At 49.9% G+C, this 19,983-nt stretch overlaps 1 protein-coding gene across 7 annotated transcripts in view; it reads right to left on the bottom strand.

Moving 5' to 3' along the window:
* RPH3AL (rabphilin 3A like (without C2 domains)) overlaps window positions 1–19,983 on the bottom strand; it is a 145,086-nt gene that overhangs the window by 85,885 nt on the left and 39,218 nt on the right. For 4 of the 7 annotated variants that reach the window (XM_061176825.1, XM_061176826.1, XM_061176828.1 and 1 more), the window contains exon 2: window positions 2,974–3,085. In XM_061176825.1, the coding sequence (XP_061032808.1) occupies window positions 2,974–3,050 (77 nt within the window). In that variant the 5' untranslated portion in view covers window positions 3,051–3,085. Of the gene's footprint in view, window positions 1–2,973; window positions 3,086–13,672; window positions 14,034–15,817; window positions 15,838–19,983 lie in introns of those variants that run through there. The other 3 variants (XM_061176824.1, XM_061176823.1, XM_061176827.1) reach the window with 2 other exon arrangements.

The raw sequence follows: 19,983 nt of genomic DNA on the forward strand, positions 1-19,983 counted from the left end.
CCCCCTGGACCCCCGTCATCCTGCAAGGCAGGCCTCCCCATCTCTCAGAGGAGGAAAGAGGCAGAGTGCAGTTAGATGGCTTTCCAAAGGCAAGTTGGAGGTCAGCACACTTCCTGGCCTAGGGAACTTACATCCAGCGGCTGCCGACAGCCATGCCAGGCTCTCCCAGGGCAGCCTCCGAGCCTCCTTTTCTGCCTGCCTCTCACCCACAAGTCCCGACAGTTTACATCCTCTCATTTGACCTCCTTCCCAGGCTCACTACTCCTGGCCAGTCAGGCCCTGACTCCCGCTTACGGCCACGGCTGCCACCAAGCATCTTGCCCACGGCAGGGCACCTCCACACAGCCAAAGGAGGCCAACTCAAGGCTGCCAGATGTAGACAGGGCTGCAAACCCTGAGGAAGAAACTTCAGTGGCGCCCAGAGCCCATCTGTATGTCCGCCCACTATGGAGCCTCACACAGTGCACATCGCCATCAACTGCTCCTGCTTCCCTTGTGTTCCGGGCTGCATGCTGTCTCCAGGCCTTTGCTCAGGCTGTGCCCTCCACCCGGGGTGCCTGCCCCTCTCCCTAAACCCCCTTTCCACTGGTTCACTCCTGTTTCTTTTTAGGACATCTTTTAGACGTGATCTTTACAGGAGGCTTTTCCTAGATCCCCTCCAAGACGATTTAAGAGTCCACTCTCGGAGTTCCCTAAGGCCCGGGCAAAGCTCCACCACTAGGCTTAAACATTATTACAAGGCAAAGTGGGACCTTCTGTCTTGCCCTTTAGAATGTAAGTCCCAAGGATCAGGCCCTGCCCCATCTGGCCCCTGCCCACCTCTCCATCTTCCTTCCATGCCATTCACCCCCTCGCTCTCTGCATTCAAGCCACAGTTGCCTCCTGCCAGGTCTTCTACATGCCATGTTCCCTCTACCTCAGGACCTTTGCACCTGCTGTTCCTTCTGCCTAGATGCTCTTCCCCCATATTCCCATCTAATATTTACCCCTCCCCCAGGATTCAACATAAGCATCACACTCTCAGGGAAGCCTCCCCCAAATCCCAGATTGTTAGCACCACCCCTTCACCAGACTGCCTGTTTCCACCTTCAAAGCAGCTGCACAAGGGTAATTATGTATATCATGCTCACTCCTCCCCATCAGTGCCTTAAGACAAAGGACCATATTGGTCTTGTTTACTGCGGCACAACAGTCCTGGCACATAGTAGGGGTTTAGAAAATGTCTGATGGTGGCTGGAGGATAGGAGGACAGACCTGAGCTAGAGCCAGGGAAAGTAACCTCCCCAAGCCTCACAGAGGCACAGCGCCTGGCTGCGGGGATTTGTAACACTCTCCTTTAAGGAGCCTGGCATTACAAGGCAGCACACCCCGGGGAGGAGATAAAAGCATTTACTCCTCTAAAAGGTGCTACAGGCTTCCCTGGTGGCGCAGTGGTTAAGAATCCCCCTGCTAATGCAGGGGACACGGGTTCGAGCCCTGGTCTGGGAAGATCCCACATGCCGCAGAGCAACTAAGCACGTGCGCCACAACTACTGAGCCCGCGTACCACAACTACTGAATCCCACGCACCTAGAGCCCGTCCTCTGCAACAAGAGAAGCCTCTGCAATGAAAAGCCCGCACACCACAACGAAGAATAGCCCCCGCTCGCCGCAACTAGAGAAAGCCCGCATGCAGCAACAAAGACCTAACTCAGCCAAAAATAAATAAATAAATAAAAGGTGCTACAACAGCTTCTGGCTGCTGCTGAGTGCAAGACCAGGTCATGGAGAACCAAAGGGAATGCCGGCGGGATCACCAGGGGTCACACTGGGCCCTCCTACAAGAGCACAGCTCTCGCCAGCTCCTCACATCCAGCCATGGAGGACGCACCATCTCGCCTGGTGTCAGAGGAGAGAGGGAGAGAGGACGGTTTCACCCCTGGTCTCTCCCCCACAGGGGCCACATGGGGGCTAAAAGAGCCGAGCCATCCCAGTGAGCGGGACAAATTAACTGTGGTGCAAAGAGTCCTGCAAATCACGCAGGACTCCACTCTTCTTGGGCATTTCAGATTAATTTTTCTATCCTCTTTTGATGTTTCAGCTCTGTCCCCTGCAGGCTCACAATGTTTAATTGCAAATTTCTTGAACTTGGTCCCACTTGGGAAATGCTGGCTCCTGTACCCAGCATGATTTGACAGATGAAGAGGCACTCTTGGGCTTATTTGACCCCAGGGACCCCCAACTCCCTGGAGGGACAGGAAGAGACTAGAAGGCTGGAGAGGCATCTGGGAGCCCCTGGTCTCCAGCCACGGAGGGGGGCAGTGGGTGGAGATGGGCTGATCTAACTACAGCCGAGGGGTCACCAGGCTGAGAGATAACAGGAAAACTGGGGGCAAACCAGAACAAGAGAGACCCTGACACGAGCATGGCAGAGACCTGGGATGCTTCAAGGCTGGTTGTGTGTTTCAGCCCAGAGGGCAGCTCTTCATAAATTAGACAAGCCTTTGGTCTGTCAACTCAACTATGAAGTGGGCGCTCAACTATGAAGTGGGCATCCAGAGATCAAAGGCTCCCTGCTGCCAGGGACTCAGGGACTGAAGGCTCAGTGATGGGGGATTTATACTCTTAACAAAGAAGGTAAAGGAAGTGGCCTGGTTCCCTGGAGCCTATTGTGATCGAAAGAACATATAGGCATGGGGTCAGATGGACCCAGGGGAGTCCCAGCCCTGCCACTCACAAGGTGGGTGACTTGGGTGAGGACCTCAGCCTCACTGTCCTCATCTGAGAAATGGGAATGCATTCCATACGGCAGTTAAATGAGTGAATGGCTGTTAGGCACCCAGCTCAGTGCCAGGAGTGTGGTGTGTATTAGACGGGTACATGTCTCCAAACTGCTCTTTCTGGGGGCCTGGGATTGAATCTTGTTAAAGAAAGGAGGGGAACTAGGAGGTGGGGAGGGAAGGGAGGGCCCGGCCAAGCCTTAGAGGTACTCACTTGGCTCGCAGGGCAAGCTGCCGATCATTGGGGCAAACCCACTGATCATTCCCACTGCCGAAGATGGTGTCGGCCATGACTTGGAACACCCAGCCAGGGTGTGGAGTCACATCTGAGGGAAGAAGAGGGAAGAAGAAAGAGCATGTCATTGGCTGGGGTACAGACAGCAGACAGGGTCCCTCAGACACCCAAAACCGGTACTTCCAACCTATCCCTGTCCGTTGCCGGCCCCTGCCCCATCCCCACTCCATCCCCGAGGATGTCTGGAATCTCACCAGCAGAATCACTCCTCCAGCTAAATGCTATTCCCTCCAAGCTCCTCTTTCAAAAGACTCTTGATTCTGGGACGGGTAGCTAGGTGGATCACGCAGCTAAGCGACAAGGTTGGACTTGATGTCCAACCTTGACAAGGTTGGCAGGATGTCAAAGAGACAGAATCGGAAAGGAGAGAAGAGGCACACCTCAGCAGTTTTCAACTTAGCGGGCAAGCCCCAAGGGCATTTGATCCCTGCACCCTCCAAGTACTACCCCTGCTTTACTTCACGGGGACCACAATGAAAATGGCCCCCTTGGGAATCCTGCAGGGAGGAGACCCTGCTCCAGAGCTTGCTGGTAGCTTAACTTGTGCAGCCTAGCTTAGCTGGCTTTCTCCTTGCCACCAACGATGTGCGTTGGTGGGGAGAGTAAGGAGGGGAAGAGAGAGGGATGAGTTTGAGGGAATCCCAATCCCAGAGCAAAGACGAGGGGCAGTACTGAGTTATCCACACTCCCCTGGTCTAATCCCCTCCAGACCAGTGGTTCTCAAACACAGGACTCCTTTGCACTCTTAAAAATCACTGAGGTTGGAAATTAGTCTGGCAGTTCCTTAAATGTTACACAGAGTTACCATAAGACCCAGAAAGGACTTTGAAGTATAAACACAAGAGAACAGGAAACATATGTCCACACATGAAATTGTACATGAATATTCACAGCAGCATTATGCATAATAGCCAAAAAGTGGAAACAATTCAAATGTCCATTAACTGATGAATGGATAAAATGTGTACAATGGAATATTGTTTGGTCATAAAAGGGAATGGAGTACTGACACAGGCTACAACAGGGATGAACCTTGAAAACACGCTAAGTGAAAGAAGCCAGTTACAAAAGACCACATATTGTATGGTTCTATTTATATAAAATGTCCAGAATGGGCAGATCCATAGAGACAGAAAGTAGATTAGTGGTTGCCAGGGGCTGGGGGTGGAGGGGAGGGAGGAATGGGAGTGACTGCTAACTGGCTCAGGGTTTCTTTTTTGGATGATGAAAATGTTCTGGAATTAGATAGTGGTGATGGTTGCACAACTTTGTGAATTCACTAAAACCACTGCACTGTACCCTTTAAATGTCTGAATTTTATGGTATGTGAACTACATCTCATTAAAAAATTCTATAAAAAAATTCTTGAGAACTCCAAATGATATGGGCTATATCTATTGATATTTACCATATTAGAAATTAACACTGAGAAAAAATTTTAATTGTCAATTCATCAAAAAATAATAAACCCATGAGATGCTCACATATTTTATTTAAAAACTATATTTTCAAAACAAAAACAGTTAGTGAGAATAATGGTATTGTTTTTCATTTTTACAAATCTATGTAATGTTTGGCTAAACAAAAGTCAGTTTCATATCTGACATTTCATTCAATCTTTTGTGATATGTAGATTTGTTAAAGTACATGAAGGACATCCAGACTCTCACAGATACATGCTATAGCTGGGAAAGGGTGGAGTATTTTAATAGCCTTCCCAGATAATTGTGGACATTCTTCTTTCATATTGTACCCAAACTCAACAGATGGTAGTTTCTTAAAGATTAGTTCCAATGTGGCATTCATGCCAATGAACTTTTCACCTGTATATTTGTGAGAGAACTTGACCTAGTGTATTATTATTATTATTATTATTAAAATAGTTTTTACTTTGTGGACCCCCCGAAAGGCGTCGGGAACCCCCAGAGATCCCTGGACCGTGGTTTGAGAACTGTTGTTCTAGACCAATGTCACCTATTTCTGTGATGACCAGCAGGGGGCAGCGTGCAGACGGCAGCTAACGGACCCACTCAGGGACCAAGCCCACTACCTTGACCGCAGTGGGCTCTCTATTCCACTCGGCTGATCCAGGCACCCACTCCCCATTGTCAGCCACCTTGAGAGCGAGACCTGAGTTAATCCAGGCCCCAAAGAGTCGCGTGTGGAGTCCCCATGGCCAGGCCCAGTGCTGGGAGGGCTGCTGGTGCCACCGTCACCAAAGGCCTCCTCACATTTAAAGTCTTGACCTTCTCCCAAAGGAGACTCACATCCAGTCCAGGAAAACACAGGTGGGCTCAAAAATGACACGCTCAATAAACAACTTTAAACCAGTCCCATTTCAGCTACGATTTGTTTTGTTGTTTTTTTAATAAGTTCTGTTATCTTGTGAATAGCGCAGTCACACTGCTGCACGGGTGTGAAAAGCGTTACTGTTCCAAGTAAACATTTAAAACACACTCATCTCAGTAGCCCTGTTTCCTTATTATTTTTAAAAAATATTCTGGGAGCTTCAAGAAATGGAAGCGATGGGGTGTCCCTAACGGGGACAGGCTGTGCCCAGGGTTAACTAGGTGTCCATCACCTCATGGGCACTGCCATTCCTGCCGTGGCCTGCAGGGGGCACCGTGTCTCGGGCCACTGCTCCCATCGCTAGAAGGCCCTGGGCCTTCCTGCCCACCCTGCTGCAGCTGGGTGCAGTGAGTATGCAGGTGGCCCCTCTGCTCTGCCAGGCACCCTCACAAAAGCAGGGATGCACCAGTGGTGACCCAGAGGGAGGGGCAAGCCGGGGAATCTCAGGGTGGGAATTCCATCGTCTGCAGAAGCTTCTGAACCAAAAGGGAGTGGAGCTGAGCGGGGGGAGGAGGTGGGAAGAAAGAAGGGACCCTGTGCTCTCATGCTCTCACCTTCACCTCCTTCACAGCGGGACAGGTAGGGACGTCCGTCCAGGAGACAGCAGCAAACACAGGTGGAGAGTCAGCAGCACCTCACTGCCCCAAACACATCACCCCCAAATGAACCTCTAAAGAATGAACTTCTTTTGTCCCCTTTGGGTCACTTCTTTTTTTTTTTTTTTTGATGTGGACCATTTTAAAAGTCTTTATTGAATTTGTTACAATATTGCTTCTGTTTTATGTTTTGGTTTTTGGCTGCAAGGTATGTGGGATTTTAGCTCCCTGACCAGGATTCAAACCCATACCCCCTGAAATGGAAAGCGAAGTCTTAAACACTGGACTGCCAGGGAAGTCCCTGGGTCACTTCTTAGGGGGCCAGAGTTTTGGGATCACTGACAAGAGAACCCCCAAACTTGTATTTATCTGTCCTCTGACTCATCTGAGGTCTATTCCTTTTCTTTGCTTTGTTTTTTTAACTTGAGCCAAAATGACTCTGCAACCACCCACAGGATCTGTTCTGTTCTTCATCAATCTAATTATTTTTTGTAGGGCAGAAGAGAAGAGAATGAGGATGAGAGACTGAGAAAAGGTCACACCTATGCGGGTCTGCTAACCCTTAACCAATACTACTTTTTCTGCATCGGGTCACCTTGCGCCGTAAGTATGAAGGGAAAGGTTTCGTGGCAGTGAGGATGACTCAACTAGGAGAGAAAAGACCTGGAAAGTCTGGCTTTTATGCAAACTTACTGGAAGACCAGGAACAATCAGTTATTTTCCCTGGGCCTCAGTTTCCCCATCGGTACCCGACGGAGCTGAGACAGACAGGCTGGAGGGATTGCCCTGGGCAATTCCAACAGATTCCCACCAGCCGAGTTGCAAGAGGGATGCAGGGATAGCAGGCGGGGGACTGGAGAAGGATCCTGGGGTGGGGGGTTGGTCGCTGCTCCAACCTGGTGGGGGGATCTGAGTCCCCACCCCAGCCTGGTCCCCGGGGCAGGGAGGAGGAGGCATCCTGGGTCCCCTACCCTTCTCGCTTCTGGAGCTTTGAGGAAGATGAGCCCACGGAGCCAAACACCTCAGAGAGGTCCAGGGAGATGAGAGATGTCCCCTCCCGGGGCCTGGGGCCTTGGGCACTGGTGGCAGGGTCTTCAACGATGGTAAGCTCGCGGCTGAGCATGTCCACAGCGGTGGCTCCGAGCAAGAACTCAGGCCCCATCCAGGGACTGAGGTGCCTGCCCCGGGCTGTGGCTGGCACCTCGGAAGGCACAGCTGTCCCTCGCCCACACGGAGCAATCTCGGGACAGGTGGTGGGAGGGGAAGGGCAGCTTGGGGAAACATGTCTTAGGAAACTGCCAACAGAGTCAGCTTAGGTTCCCCAGACCTCTGCAGTCTGAGCTGGCTGCCAGCTCCTCGCCCGCCAGTTGGCCCCTGTCCCCGGCTTCCCACACCCTGTCTTCTGCCAAGCTGTGTGCTCACTACCACCCAACACACCTCCTGGGCTCTGCTCCGCCTCCAGCGGGGGCCTCGAGGAGGAGCAGGGCAGGAGGTGCCCTTCCCAAAGTCCAGGCCCTCTTAAGAGCTGGGTCCTTCAAACTTCCAAAGAGCGGTCCACGTGAGCGGAAAACGGACCGCACCCTTGTACTGACACACTTCGATCTGTCCTGGACAAAAATCAGATGATGAGGTGACTTCCCTGGTGGCACAGTGGTTAAGACTCCGCACTCCCAATGCAGGGGGCCCAGGTTCAATCCCTGGTCAGGGAACTAGATCCCACATGCATGCTGCAAATAAGAGTTCGCATGGGGGCTTCCCTGGTGGTGCAGTGGTTGAGAATCTGCCTGCCAATGCAGGGGACACGGGTTCGAGCCCTGGTCTGGGAAGATCCCACATGCCGCGGAGCAACTGGGCCCGTGAGCCACAATTACTGAGCCTGCACGTCTGGAGCCTGTGCTCCGCAACAAGAGAGGCCGCGATAGTGAGAGGCCCGCGCACCGCGATGAAGAGTGGCCCCCCACTTGCCACAACTGGCGAAAGCCCTCGCACAGAAACAAAGACCCAACACAGCTAAAAATAAATAAAGAAAGAAAGAAATTTATTAAAAAAAAAGAGTTCGCATGCCACAACAGAGGAGCTGGCAAGCCGCAACTAAGATCTGGAGCAACCAAATAAAGAAAGAAATTAAAAAAAAAAAAAAAGAATGGGATTTTTGCATAAGAGAGGTATAGATCCAATTTGGGAAAAAAAAAAAAAAATCAAATGATGAGGGACCAAAACAGGGACTTAAAGAAGGTAAGTAAAAAGCAGGAAGGCGAACCCACACATTCACAAGTGGAAATGGCCCAGAGCCTGGAGGGGGGCAGAGGCAGCAGGGTCTGCAGGCAGAGGGCTGCATGGGAGCTCTGGCCTTGCTCTAAATGAGGGGAGAAGCGGCACCTGGGGCCCGGCCTGTCTCGGAGGTCCTTCCAGCTGTGAGAGGGAAGAGGCCGAAGGATGGGGGGGTGTGTGTGTGCGCGCGCGCGCGTGTTTGTGGGCTCCCTTGGGGGCCTGCATCCTCTCTCCATCCCTGCACAGGGCCGGCTACAAAGTAGGTGTTTAGTGAATAAACTGCAGTGGAGCTGATTTCATCAGACAAATGGCCTTTCCCAGACAAGCAGGAACTCAGACAACACGCCAGACACGCTCGGAGCAGGGCTGGGCTCTCACTATGTTCTGTGGCGTGTTCACTCCCAGGCAGTCTGTTCCTCAGGATTACCCACGTGGTAGTTAGTGCCCAGGTGCTCTGTCTGAGCCACCTCCCTGCAGAGGGGCCCACCAGGGCCTCCGGGTGCTGCCTGCACCCCGCTGGGCGAGACAAGCTGAGCAGCACGCTCCCCAGCACTTCTAAACCCTGCAGCACAAGGGCTCAGGGGACCCTTGGGGGGACAGAATCACAAGTTGCCTGGTGCTGGTTTCCTGAGAAAATTCCTAGCGGGTAGAGGTTTGTGAGCCCCAGGAAACTTTCAAGGCAGATCTATGAAAGCGAACATTCTTACAGGGAGATCAACTCTCCTCTCCTTAAAGTCAAAAGCGTGTCACCCTGGCGTTAGTTGCTGCAGGCAAATGATGGAGTCACAGCCGACTCCACTGGGCAGCAGTCAAAAGGCAAGCTCCTGTGGTCTCTCCCGGGCACTGCTGAATACGCACCGTAAACGCACTCAGCACCCACCCCCAGATGAAGACTCACCATCCTCGTGTAAGATCTTCCCGTGTTTTCCTAGGTGTCTGTATACAGACTTTAAATAAAATTGGGTTCTTACTACACACGCTGTTTGCTCTGCTTTCTTATCATACTGCACATTCTCACCTTATTAAAAGTCCTCAAAAACATGATTCTTAATTGTAACTTAGTATTCTGGATATATTTTATCACTTTCCTCCTGGGGGAGGCACACAGATTGTTTCCAATTTTGTTCTATTATATTCAGCCCTAAAATGGATATCCTGGGAGATAAATCTTTGTGCCCACTTCTGATTATTTCCTTAGGATAAATTCCCCAAAGGGAAAGGAAGTGTATTTTTTTTGAAATGCACCTCCAAAGCGCATCCAGAATCATTCACTACAAAAAGTTCTGCTGCAGGCAGCTGTGTCCCGTCGGCCTCATGTGGACTTTTGTATTTTCAAACTCAGAACTCAGAGATGGAAGAATCTGTCTGTAAATCTCCAACAAGTTGCATTTAATAATGTGTACAGTCCTAATCACTAAAAAAAAAAAAAAAAAAAAGACCTCTTCTCTGCAAACATTCAAGTCTACTTAAAAGAAGGCTTCTCCCTCTTAATGGACTTTGTGGGCTTAGAATCTGGTGAAGCCACACCAGCCTGAGAGCCTGGTGACCCGGTGGTCAGGTAACACCTCGCCAGCCGAGTTCTCTCTACAGAGGGCTGGGGTCTCCACCTCCACACAGGCCCGCAGAGAAGATGAAATGAAAACACAAGCCTGTAAACTCCAAAGAACAGCTCCCATCATTACTAACCCAGGAAAACACTGCCGTTTGACCCAACCTTCCAAATCTTACAGTCTCTTTAACACAGCCTGGAAAACGTTTCTAGCCTGCAGCTGTCTCTGAGATGTACCAGATTCTGAAAAAGATACCGGAGGGCAAAACCACCTGCCCCTCCAGAGGATCACACCCACGCACGGAGGCTCTGCCCTGCCTACAGGACCACAGGGACAAAGGCAACTACCAAGCAAGGAGAGCTCCTCATGGCCTGCACCTCCTCCTGGTGGGGCTCTCTTTCCACCTTCAGACCCTGGTGTTTTCACCTCCTTGGTTTTATTTCACGGAAACTTTCACTGGTACATACAACTGAGCCATGTCTGACGCCCCAGGCTGGGATGTGAATGGAAGAGCTTTCATGGAGCCGTAGGGTCTGACCTTGTGGCAAGAGCAGAGATGATACAGGGAGAACAGCGAGAAAGAGGCAGGGGGGATGGAAGGGCTGCAAGGAGCCGCAGGGTCTAGGAGGGGACACCACGTGCAAAGGCAAACACAAGTCACCAACAAGTGCAGGACGCCGGGTCCAAACAGCCACTGAGAGAGAACAAAAGTGCATCTTTCCACACAGGTGCAGGTGGGTCTTCTGGGAGCGGATGAACCAGGATGAAGGAGACATGAGGCCCAGCCAAGAGCAGCAGCCATCCCACAGACTCAGAAACAATAAAGAAATGTTGTAAACCACCCAGTTAGGGAATGGATGTTACGTGGCATTACCATGGCAATAGGTAACTGATACAAATGGCATTTGGTAGACAAAATCCCAACCCTGGCGTCAATATCCTGCTGAGTCCAAGCTCCCAGAGCTGTTTGGAGTTTGATCTGCAAACTGTGAGCAGTGGAAAAGCCAAAAGGCCAGATGAGGGAGGCAAAACAGGAGACACAAGAAGCAAGTAAAACCCATTCTGCTCCCCACCCAGGTGCCAGAGGAAAAGCTCGGAGGAGAGGGGGCTGGGGGAAGGCCCGGGAGCCATCTCAGGTGGCCTGTGCAGGGCTGGAAAAGGGGGGTCATCCCAGTGCCAAATCTGAGCTGATGCCTGGAGAGTCACGCAGGAAAGGATCTGGAGCCTGCATCAGCCTCTGGAAAGAACACTGTGATCCTTTAGTCATGCCTGCCCTGGGTGTGGGAGGGGAGGGTGGCTGCCCATTCACTGCTGCTGCTGGGTTTGCCATTCGGACAACTAACTGTGCCTGGGCAGGGGCGGCGGCGGGGGGCGGTGGTGGTGGTCAGGGGGAGGAAATGAGGGTCTAAAGGAGGGAGAAAAAGCAGGGACGAATATAAAAGCATACTGACCACCCAGCCCGTGCTTCCCGAGGCCTCAAAGACACCGTCTAAGAGCCTGCAGTTCTACACCCAGGGTATTAATATTCCAGGGAACCCTTAGCAACAGGCCCTGACATCTGCTCTGTTACTATGATTCGGGAAACATGATAAGAGCAGCAAGATATGGTGAGCAGAGACATCAATGTTTCCTCCACCTGTCACACTGCACTCGGAGGATGAAAGATTCAGACAGGAAGCCTCAAAGGCCTGTCTGAAACCCGAGGGAACCTCTCTTGGGCTAATTATGCACGAGGCAAGGCTGGAGAGCATTCAGGAGATGAGACAGGAGTCCTGGGGAAGCTACTGCCTGACAAACGTCCCTAGGAGTCACCCTATCAGCGGGCACTGTGCCAGATTTGCTTCCTTGGGTGACTTCTCTCCCCCTCCCCATTCGATTCTCCCCCTATCTCTGCCCAGACTCTGGCAAAGGCTTCCCAGTTGGCCTTTGGACTTCCTGGGGCTCACCTCACCCCCTTCACTTGTAGCCAGAGAGATCATCCTTAAAGTGTAGGTCAGACCATGCAATTCCCTTGCTCTAAAACCTTCAATGGCTCCCCAGTGCCAAAGGGAAAAACCCAAGCTGCACTAAGGCCATCCATGATCTGGCCCAAACTATCCTTCCAGTCTCACCTGCCACCACATCCCTCCGCAAGGTCCACACTCTCGTCACTGGGAGCCTGGATGTGTTCTGGCTGCTCAGCTTTGTTTCTGGAAGTTCTCCCGTGACCCGCCTTCCCTGTACACTGTCTTCCTGCAGAGGCCCAGCACCAACCCTCTGGGGATTCTCCTCCCCACCGAACCCCAACTCGGAATTGACCCCCTTTGTTTCCCCTCAGCATTTCACTCCACTCTGTGTCCTGGAGCGGGTGGGTCTTTACTTCTGTTAACCCCACGAAGAATGCAGCTCTCAGGACACAGGACGCAGGTCCACCTTTACAGAATGAATACTGACCTTTGAGAGTTTACCACAGCCCATGGAATAAAGCCCAGCATCCCTAGCCTAGAATTAAAGGCTGGGCACTGTGACCTCCCCCCGCCCCTTAACCTTCCTCCCAGCCACACGCAGGCCCCTGCACTGAGCAGGTCTCACCTGTCCTGCCTCAGGCCCACTCTGCAAAGCAGTTTATACCACTAAAACTGTGGGAAGGGACTTCCCTGGTGGTCCAGTGGGTAAGACTCCGCACTCCCAATGCAGGGGGCCCGGGTTCGATCCCTGCTCAGGGAATTAAGACCCCACATGCAGGTCGCAACTAAAAGGGCCTGCATGCCGCAACTAAAGATCCTGTGTGCGGCAACTAAGACCCAACACAGCCAAATAAATAAATAAATAAATATTTTTTTTAAAAAAAAGTTTGAAATCCCCAAAGGGCTCTAACTCTTGAATGGTCAACAGTAGCCCATCCGGCACAATGTCACAGTCAATGTTAAAAATGACAAATGACCTGGAAAAGGGTTTACAGCAAGAGTAAGTGCCAGACGTGTAGACCACATCATAGACACATTGACAGCACAATATAACAGTCATGGGCCCACAAGGAAAATGCAGAGTTCGTGTGTCATAGAGTAGGGTTTGGGATTACAAGTGAATTTACTTCTGGAGCATTTTTCTAAGGATGACTTAGGAAGAGTCAGACAAGTGAGGGCACCCTACCTGTCCTCATGGCCCACTCAGGTTCCTCCTCTCGGGTGGGGCTCTCTAAGACCCCTGAGCCCTAGCTCAGATTCCTGCAGCCTTTCCTGTCTGTGCCCTGCAAAAAGCAGTCCATCCTAGACGCCCCAGGGCACATCCCCACTGAGGCACAGGGCTGAGTGTGCTGCTGGCCTCACAAAGACAAGTGGCACTGCTTTTGTCTTCGTTGCCCTCATTCATTCATTCAACAAACAAGCTCTGAGTGTTGACTCTGCGCCAGGCACGTGCCACATCTCAGCTGGCTGCAGGGCGAGCTGGGGCAGCTCCCTGTACCCCTAGAAGGCCTCACAAGGTGCACAGGTAGGAGCCCCACTTACCGCTGCAGGGTCTCCTCCCCGGGGAAGTAAATCCTCACCCCAAACGCCCACTCCAGTGGACCCAAATCCCTGCCTGTCTCTTTGTCTCGCTGAAACTGTTTTCTCACTTCCAGGCTGCAACAGTACTTGCAGCCTCCCGCCGAAATGAGATGCAAAGCATCCCACTTCTTACCCCTCTCGCTTCAGGTGCCAGCCCTCCGATTTTACCAGCCACAAGCTCTGCCTACGTGTCCCCAGAGGCACAGCTCACTTCTGTCATTTCTAAAAGGCCTGAAACAGAGCAGGTGAAGGTCCCAGATCAAGACGATCACAGAGTTGATGGCGGCCGACTCCAGGGCAACCAGACTCCTCAGGCAGGACTCACCCTTGAACACACGGGAAGGAGGGAAGTCTCGCAGGCTGGCTGCCGGGCCCAAAGCAGTGCTCCAGTTCCCGTTGGACCACGTGGTATTAGTCTCCGACAGCCGCTGTAACCAGTACCATGAGCTGGGAGGCTTACAACAGTCCTAGAGCCTGGAAGTCCAAAACCGCGATGTGGGCAAGGCCAAGCTCTCTCTGCAGGATCCAGAGAAGAATCTGTCTAGAGAAGCATCTCCCTTAGCTTCTGCTGTTTGCTGGCAATGCTGGGTGTTCCTTGGCTCGTGGCTGCTTTGCGCCAGTCTCTGTCTTCATCTTCACATGGCATTCTTCCCTCTGTGTCTCCACGTGGCCGTCTCCCTGTGTTTCTATCATGTTGGATTAAGACCAAAGGAGATTCCGATATGACCTCATCTTAACTAATTACATTGGCAATGCCCCTATTTCCAAATAAGGTCACATTCTGAGGTTCTGGGCATTAGGACTTCAACATGTCCCCTTGGGGGACACAATTCAACCCATAATACATGGGGAAAAGAGAACCCAGAGCCCTACTTTGGGGGTGGGGACAGCAGACATGGTGGGCCCTTTATGTACGCATAGATGTTTAAGCTGGTCTAAAATGCCCCCTGGAGTTCCTGGGGTCCTCAGGACCAGGAGAGGGGTTTACATCTAAAACAGGGAGTTGTCATGGTTGATGCAAAAAGAGGATTCAGGAAAACAATCTCCTTTGGTCATTGCTTGTCTTGGGAGTTCTTAACAAGGGAGCCATGAACTTGGATGGGAAAAAACTGTATCTTCATTTTCATTAACCTGTAACTGAAATTATCTATTTCCTTTCATTATGAATATAGGCAACACACCACAGTCATTCTAAAAGTACCTATGTCTTAGTCATTGGTAGAATCACAGATATTTTCATACCACAATACTGAGCTGCAGATACCTTGAAATATTATTTATGCTCACCACTACTTTAAAATTACAATAGTTATTAGACCTACTGCAAGGCTGTTTACTTAATGATTCAAAAAAGAAGCACAGGGACTTCCCTGGTGGTCCAGTGGGTAAGACTCCATGCTCCCAATCAGGGGGCCTGGGTTCAATCCCTGGTCAGGGAACTAGATCTCACATGCATGCTGCAACTAAGAGTCCGCATGCCACAACTCAGAAGCCTGCATGCCACAACTATGAGCCTGCATGTTGCCACTAAAAGATCCCGCATGCCGCAACTAAGACCTGGTGCAGCCAAAATAAATAAATTAATTAAATAATAATAAAAAAAGAAGTACATAGGTTACTGTATCAAAAGCTTGTTTTTTAAAAAAATATCCTGATAATGATAAGTCAACATAATTGGCATCCTCTGTAATCCTGTTTGTGCATTTAGAGCCATTATTTTGAGAAACATTCCATAGGATTCACCAGACTGTCAAAAAAGAAGTCTATGGCGGGCTTCCCTGGTGGCACAATGGTTAAGAATCCGCCTGCCAATTCAGGGAACACGAGTTTGTGCCCTGGTCCAGGAAGATCCCACATGCCGTGGAGCAACAAAGCCCGTGCGCCACAACTACTGAAGCCCACGCTCCTAGAGCCCCTGCTCCACAACAAGAAGCCACCGCGATGAGAAGCCCACGCACTGCAACAAAGAGTAGCCCCCGCTCGCTGCAACTAGAGAAAGCCCGAGTGCAGCAACGAAGACCCAATGCAGCCAAAGATAAATAAATAAAATTTTTTTTTAATTAAAAAAAACAAAAAAGAAGTCGATGGCACAAAATATAAAGAACAGGAGATGGAATTGAAACTGAGCTCAAAGGTTACCAGAATAAAATCAAGCCTTCAGGGTAAGCAGGTGTCCGTGGCTCGGGGGACTCTGTTCAGAAAATGCCCAAGTCGTCCATCCCAGGGGCTGCCAGGCACCTGGCTTGGGGTGCACACTGAGGGGTGTGAAGGCTATTTGTCTTTTCACGCAGAAATATAAGCCTGTTTCCATCTTAGCAATTTGTGTGGAAAGTCCCAAGCAAACAAAGTTTTTGCAAAGGAAATCTGATTTCAGCTCACACCTGAGAGCTGCTTATTGGAGGAGCCCAAGAGAAACCTCTCCATGAAGCAGAGAAGCCTCTGGAAGGAAGAGAGGCCCACCCCTTCTCACCCAAGCCTCAGGTGTGACGACAGGGTAGTCCTCCGTGTGCTCAGGTCCCGGGAGCGGCGGCCTCTAACAGCCCTGCCAGGATACCAGCTCTAGGTGGCTCTTCTCAGGCTCTGCCAGGTCCTTCAGCCCACTTCTTCCACCTACTTCCCCAGAGCCGGGGCGGGGACCCTGGCCCTGGCTGTTTGCATAAAGCCAGGAGGCAAGGCAACCCCTGCTGATCTTGCTGCTATCTGTGGCCAGCTGTCCCTCTCTCGTTCATGGAAACACAAACAGACGGTTCCCTGTTCCAGCTCCAAGGTTAAGTACATGCTGCACAGGTGCCAGCTGTCAACTTCTCTGCACATGCCCTGTTCCTCTGGCAGAGGCTAAGACCCCAAAGAACTGGGGGTGCCCATCACGAACGACCACGGTGAGGACTGCCAAAGACTCAAGCCAGGCAGAGGGCCACCTGAGAGTGAGAGAGGGGACCACCCCCAGAATGTGGCTTGGTACAGAGAAGGTGAGTGGAGAAAAGGCCAAACAGGACCACTGGCATTTTGCAGGTAGTTTTGGAGGCTTTTAGAAGGAGCCCGCAAATCAAAATTCGCTGCACAGGCGCAGCCTGACCCTGAGCTGCCTAACTGGGAAGGGAAGGCAGCCGACTTTACAGGGCACTGCCTACCTGCCAGGTGCTGGCCACAGGCTGACCAAGTGAAACTCATCACGATCCCAAGGGGATGGCATGCCATCATCCCCTTCCAGAGAAGAGGCTCGAGACCTGATGCTTGAGAGGTGCAGCCACTCGCTCAAGGTCACACAGCTGGCTCCTGGCACTTTCTGTCACCCTCTCTGCCCCCAAGGAGCCCTGACTGCAGCGTGTGGCACCTAATGAAAGCAATAAGCCAGGGCACATTCTCCAAGCCTCTCCCATGCTCCCAGCACTCAGGAATGTGCCAGGAATTCACAGAAACCGAGACCTGCAGGAACTGGACGAACAGGAGTTCTGAGAAGGCTCAGAGTTACCTGGGCTGAAGCAGAGCTGGAGGTACCGCAGAGGATGCAGGCTGGCGTGGGTTTCCCAGAGCAGGCAGCCAGTGGCTGGGATTAGAGGTGCGAGGCCCGGGAGATGGGCAGCAGGTGCTCAAGCGTTGCTGTGCCCCACCTATGCCCACAGGACAGTGCGGCTTGAAGCCACAGGTCTCTGACAGCCCCTTGTTCCCCACCATTCCCACTGCCTGACCCAGGAGCTCACCCAGAGCTCAGTCACACTACGATCCTAAGTGGTTCCCCTGCATCCTGGCTACCCCTCACGACCCAGCCTTCCCCACCACCAGAGGGGCCCTGCAAAGGCCCGGCTCTGCTCAGACACTTCCAAATCAAGCCCAATGTCCTCACTTGGGAGTGCATGGCCATCCACAGGCTCTACGCCACCTTGCCAAATTTATCTCCAGACAAACAGAAACACTTGGCATCATATCCTGTGCCTAAGCCCAGGCCTCCTCCAGGCAGCCCCCCTGCTGCTCCCCAGTCCACACCCATTGCCCCAGCCTGAAGCAATGACTCCCTCCTCGGCATCTCCACAAACACTTTTTACCTCTTCCCAGCACTTCCCAGTTTCGGGTGGTTTATGAAAGCGTCTGACCTCACCTTCTGGACCAAACATTCCCTGAGAGCAGGACAAACCTCGTGCCCAGATGACACTCAAAACACGTGCACCAGAATAGAATTGAGAGTCCAGAAATAAACCCATACATCTGTGATCAACTGATTTTTCAACAAGAGTGTCAAGACCACTCAATGTAGAAAGAAGAGTCTTTTCAACAATGGTGCTATGAAAACTGGGCAGCCACATGCAAAAGAATGAAGTTGGACCCTTACATCACACCATTTAAAAAACGGACTCTAAATGGATCAAAGAGCTAGTAAGAGCTAAAACTATAAAGTAAGAGCTAAAACTATAAAGCGCTTAGAAGTTAATAAAGGGGCAAATCTTCACGACCTCAGATTTGGCAGTGGGTTCTTAGATATGAGAATGCAAACCCAAACCACAATGAGATACCCCTTCACACACCAAAAGCATAAGCAACAAAAGAAAAAAAATAAAGTGGATGTCATCGACATTCAAAAATTTTGTGCACCAAAGAACCAATGCTAATCCTAAATGTTTTCCTGAATGTTTTCCTGAACATACGTCTATTTCAATATTTTCATGGTATATTTATAGAAAAATATTAAAAGAACAAAGGCTCACCATACACACCTTTTATTAAATTTCATAAACAGCAGAATTATTATTGCTTTCCATCTCTTACTTCCTATAACTTCCCTACTTCTGTAAACCTGATTCAAATTATTGTCCTGATTTTTATAGCTCAGGTCTATCTCGGGTGTTTGAGAGAAAAATACAAATGTCTATTAATAAACGTTGCCTTTCAAGATTTTGAACAAAATGGGTGGCTTCGTTGCTGGTACCTTGCTACCCAGGCCCATACAGCCAGCACAACCCACCTTTTTCTCATGGGTGTGAATCTTTAAAGTTGAGTATGTGACTATATAACCCTGGAAGGTAAGGATGCTACAAAAGCTGCCACTCCGGTCTTGGAAATGTTTTCACCCCTCAAAATGTGTTCACTTGTGCAACAAAAGATAGGTATAAGTATGTTTGTAGTTAAATTGTCTTTAATGCACCCAAACAGGAATAGTTTCAAATGGCCATGTAGAGTGCAATAGAAATGATTCATAAAATGGAAAAAAAGAAGGTGAAAAGATAACTCACAGAACGGAAAAAAAAATTTGCAAATCATATATCTGATAAAGGGCTAGTATCCAGAAAATATAAAGAACTCCTACAACTCAACAATAAAAAGACAACTCAATTAAAAAATGGGTAAAGGACTTGAATAGACATTTCTCCAAAGGAGATATACACATGCCTAAAAGCACATGAAAAGATACTACACATCATTAGCCATCAGGGAAATGCAAACCCAAACCACAGTGAGATACCACTTCACATCCACTAGGACGGCTATACTTTTAAGAATGGAAAATAACATGTGTTAGCAAGGATGTAGAGAAATGGGAACCCTCATTCATTGCTGGTGTGAATGTAAAGTGGTGCCGCCACTGTGGAAAACAGTTTGACAGTTCCTCAAAAAGTTAAATATAGAATTACAACATGACCCAGCAATTCTAATCATAGGTATATACCCAAAAGAACTGAAAACAGGTTTTCAAACAAAAACTTGTACACAGATGTTCATAGCAGCACTATTCACACTAGCCAAAAGGTAGAAACAACCCAAATGTCCATCAACTGGTGAACAGATAAACAAACTGTGGTGTAACCAACAATGGAATATTATTTGGCCATAAAAAAACCAAGTGCTGATTCATGCTACAACATCTATGAAGCTCAAAAACATCACACTAAAAGAAGCTGGCTACAAAAGACAACATAGCATATGACTCCATTTATATGAAATGTCTAGCATAGGCAAATCTATAGAGACAGAAAATAGATTAGTAGTTGCCTAGGGCTTAACGGGGAGGAGGACACGTAATAGCTAAAGGATACGGGGTTTCTCTTTGTGGAGATGAAAATGTTCTAAAACTGGCTGTGGTGATGGCTGCTCCCATCTGCGAATATACCAAAAAACACCAAATTGTATACTTTACATGGGTGACCTCTGTGGTATATGAATTATATCTCAATAAAGCTGTTAAAAAACAAAGCGTGGGGCACGGTGAAGAATGAATCGGGGGTCTGGACAGGGCAACCAGCTACACAGTCTTCAGGGGACAAGGAACTGGCCACTTACATTTTACTGTCACCCTCTGGTGGCCTGGGGACAGATTAACTGCAAATTAACCTCAATAATAAACAACAACAGATGGTGCATTTGTGCAAACACTGCGGGAGAGGGGCAGGGGAGAGAAAGAGAGAGAAAGCAAATATGGTCAAATGCTAAGAATGACTGGATCTAGGTGGAGGGATTTCTTTATACTGTTTGTCCAGCTTTTCTGTAAGGGCTGAAAACTTTCACAGTGAAACTTCCATAATGAGCTCTCAAAGGCTAAAGCTGGATCACTTTGCACAACAAAAAAATAACAGTAGTATTGGATTATAACCCATAAGATAAAATAAATATCTGTGAGTCTTTATGATATAAATAATTGAATAAATA

Source organism: Eubalaena glacialis, chromosome 19 (assembly GCF_028564815.1).
Source record: "Eubalaena glacialis isolate mEubGla1 chromosome 19, mEubGla1.1.hap2.+ XY, whole genome shotgun sequence".
In the NCBI taxonomy this organism is placed as follows: Eukaryota; Metazoa; Chordata; class Mammalia; order Artiodactyla; family Balaenidae; genus Eubalaena; species Eubalaena glacialis.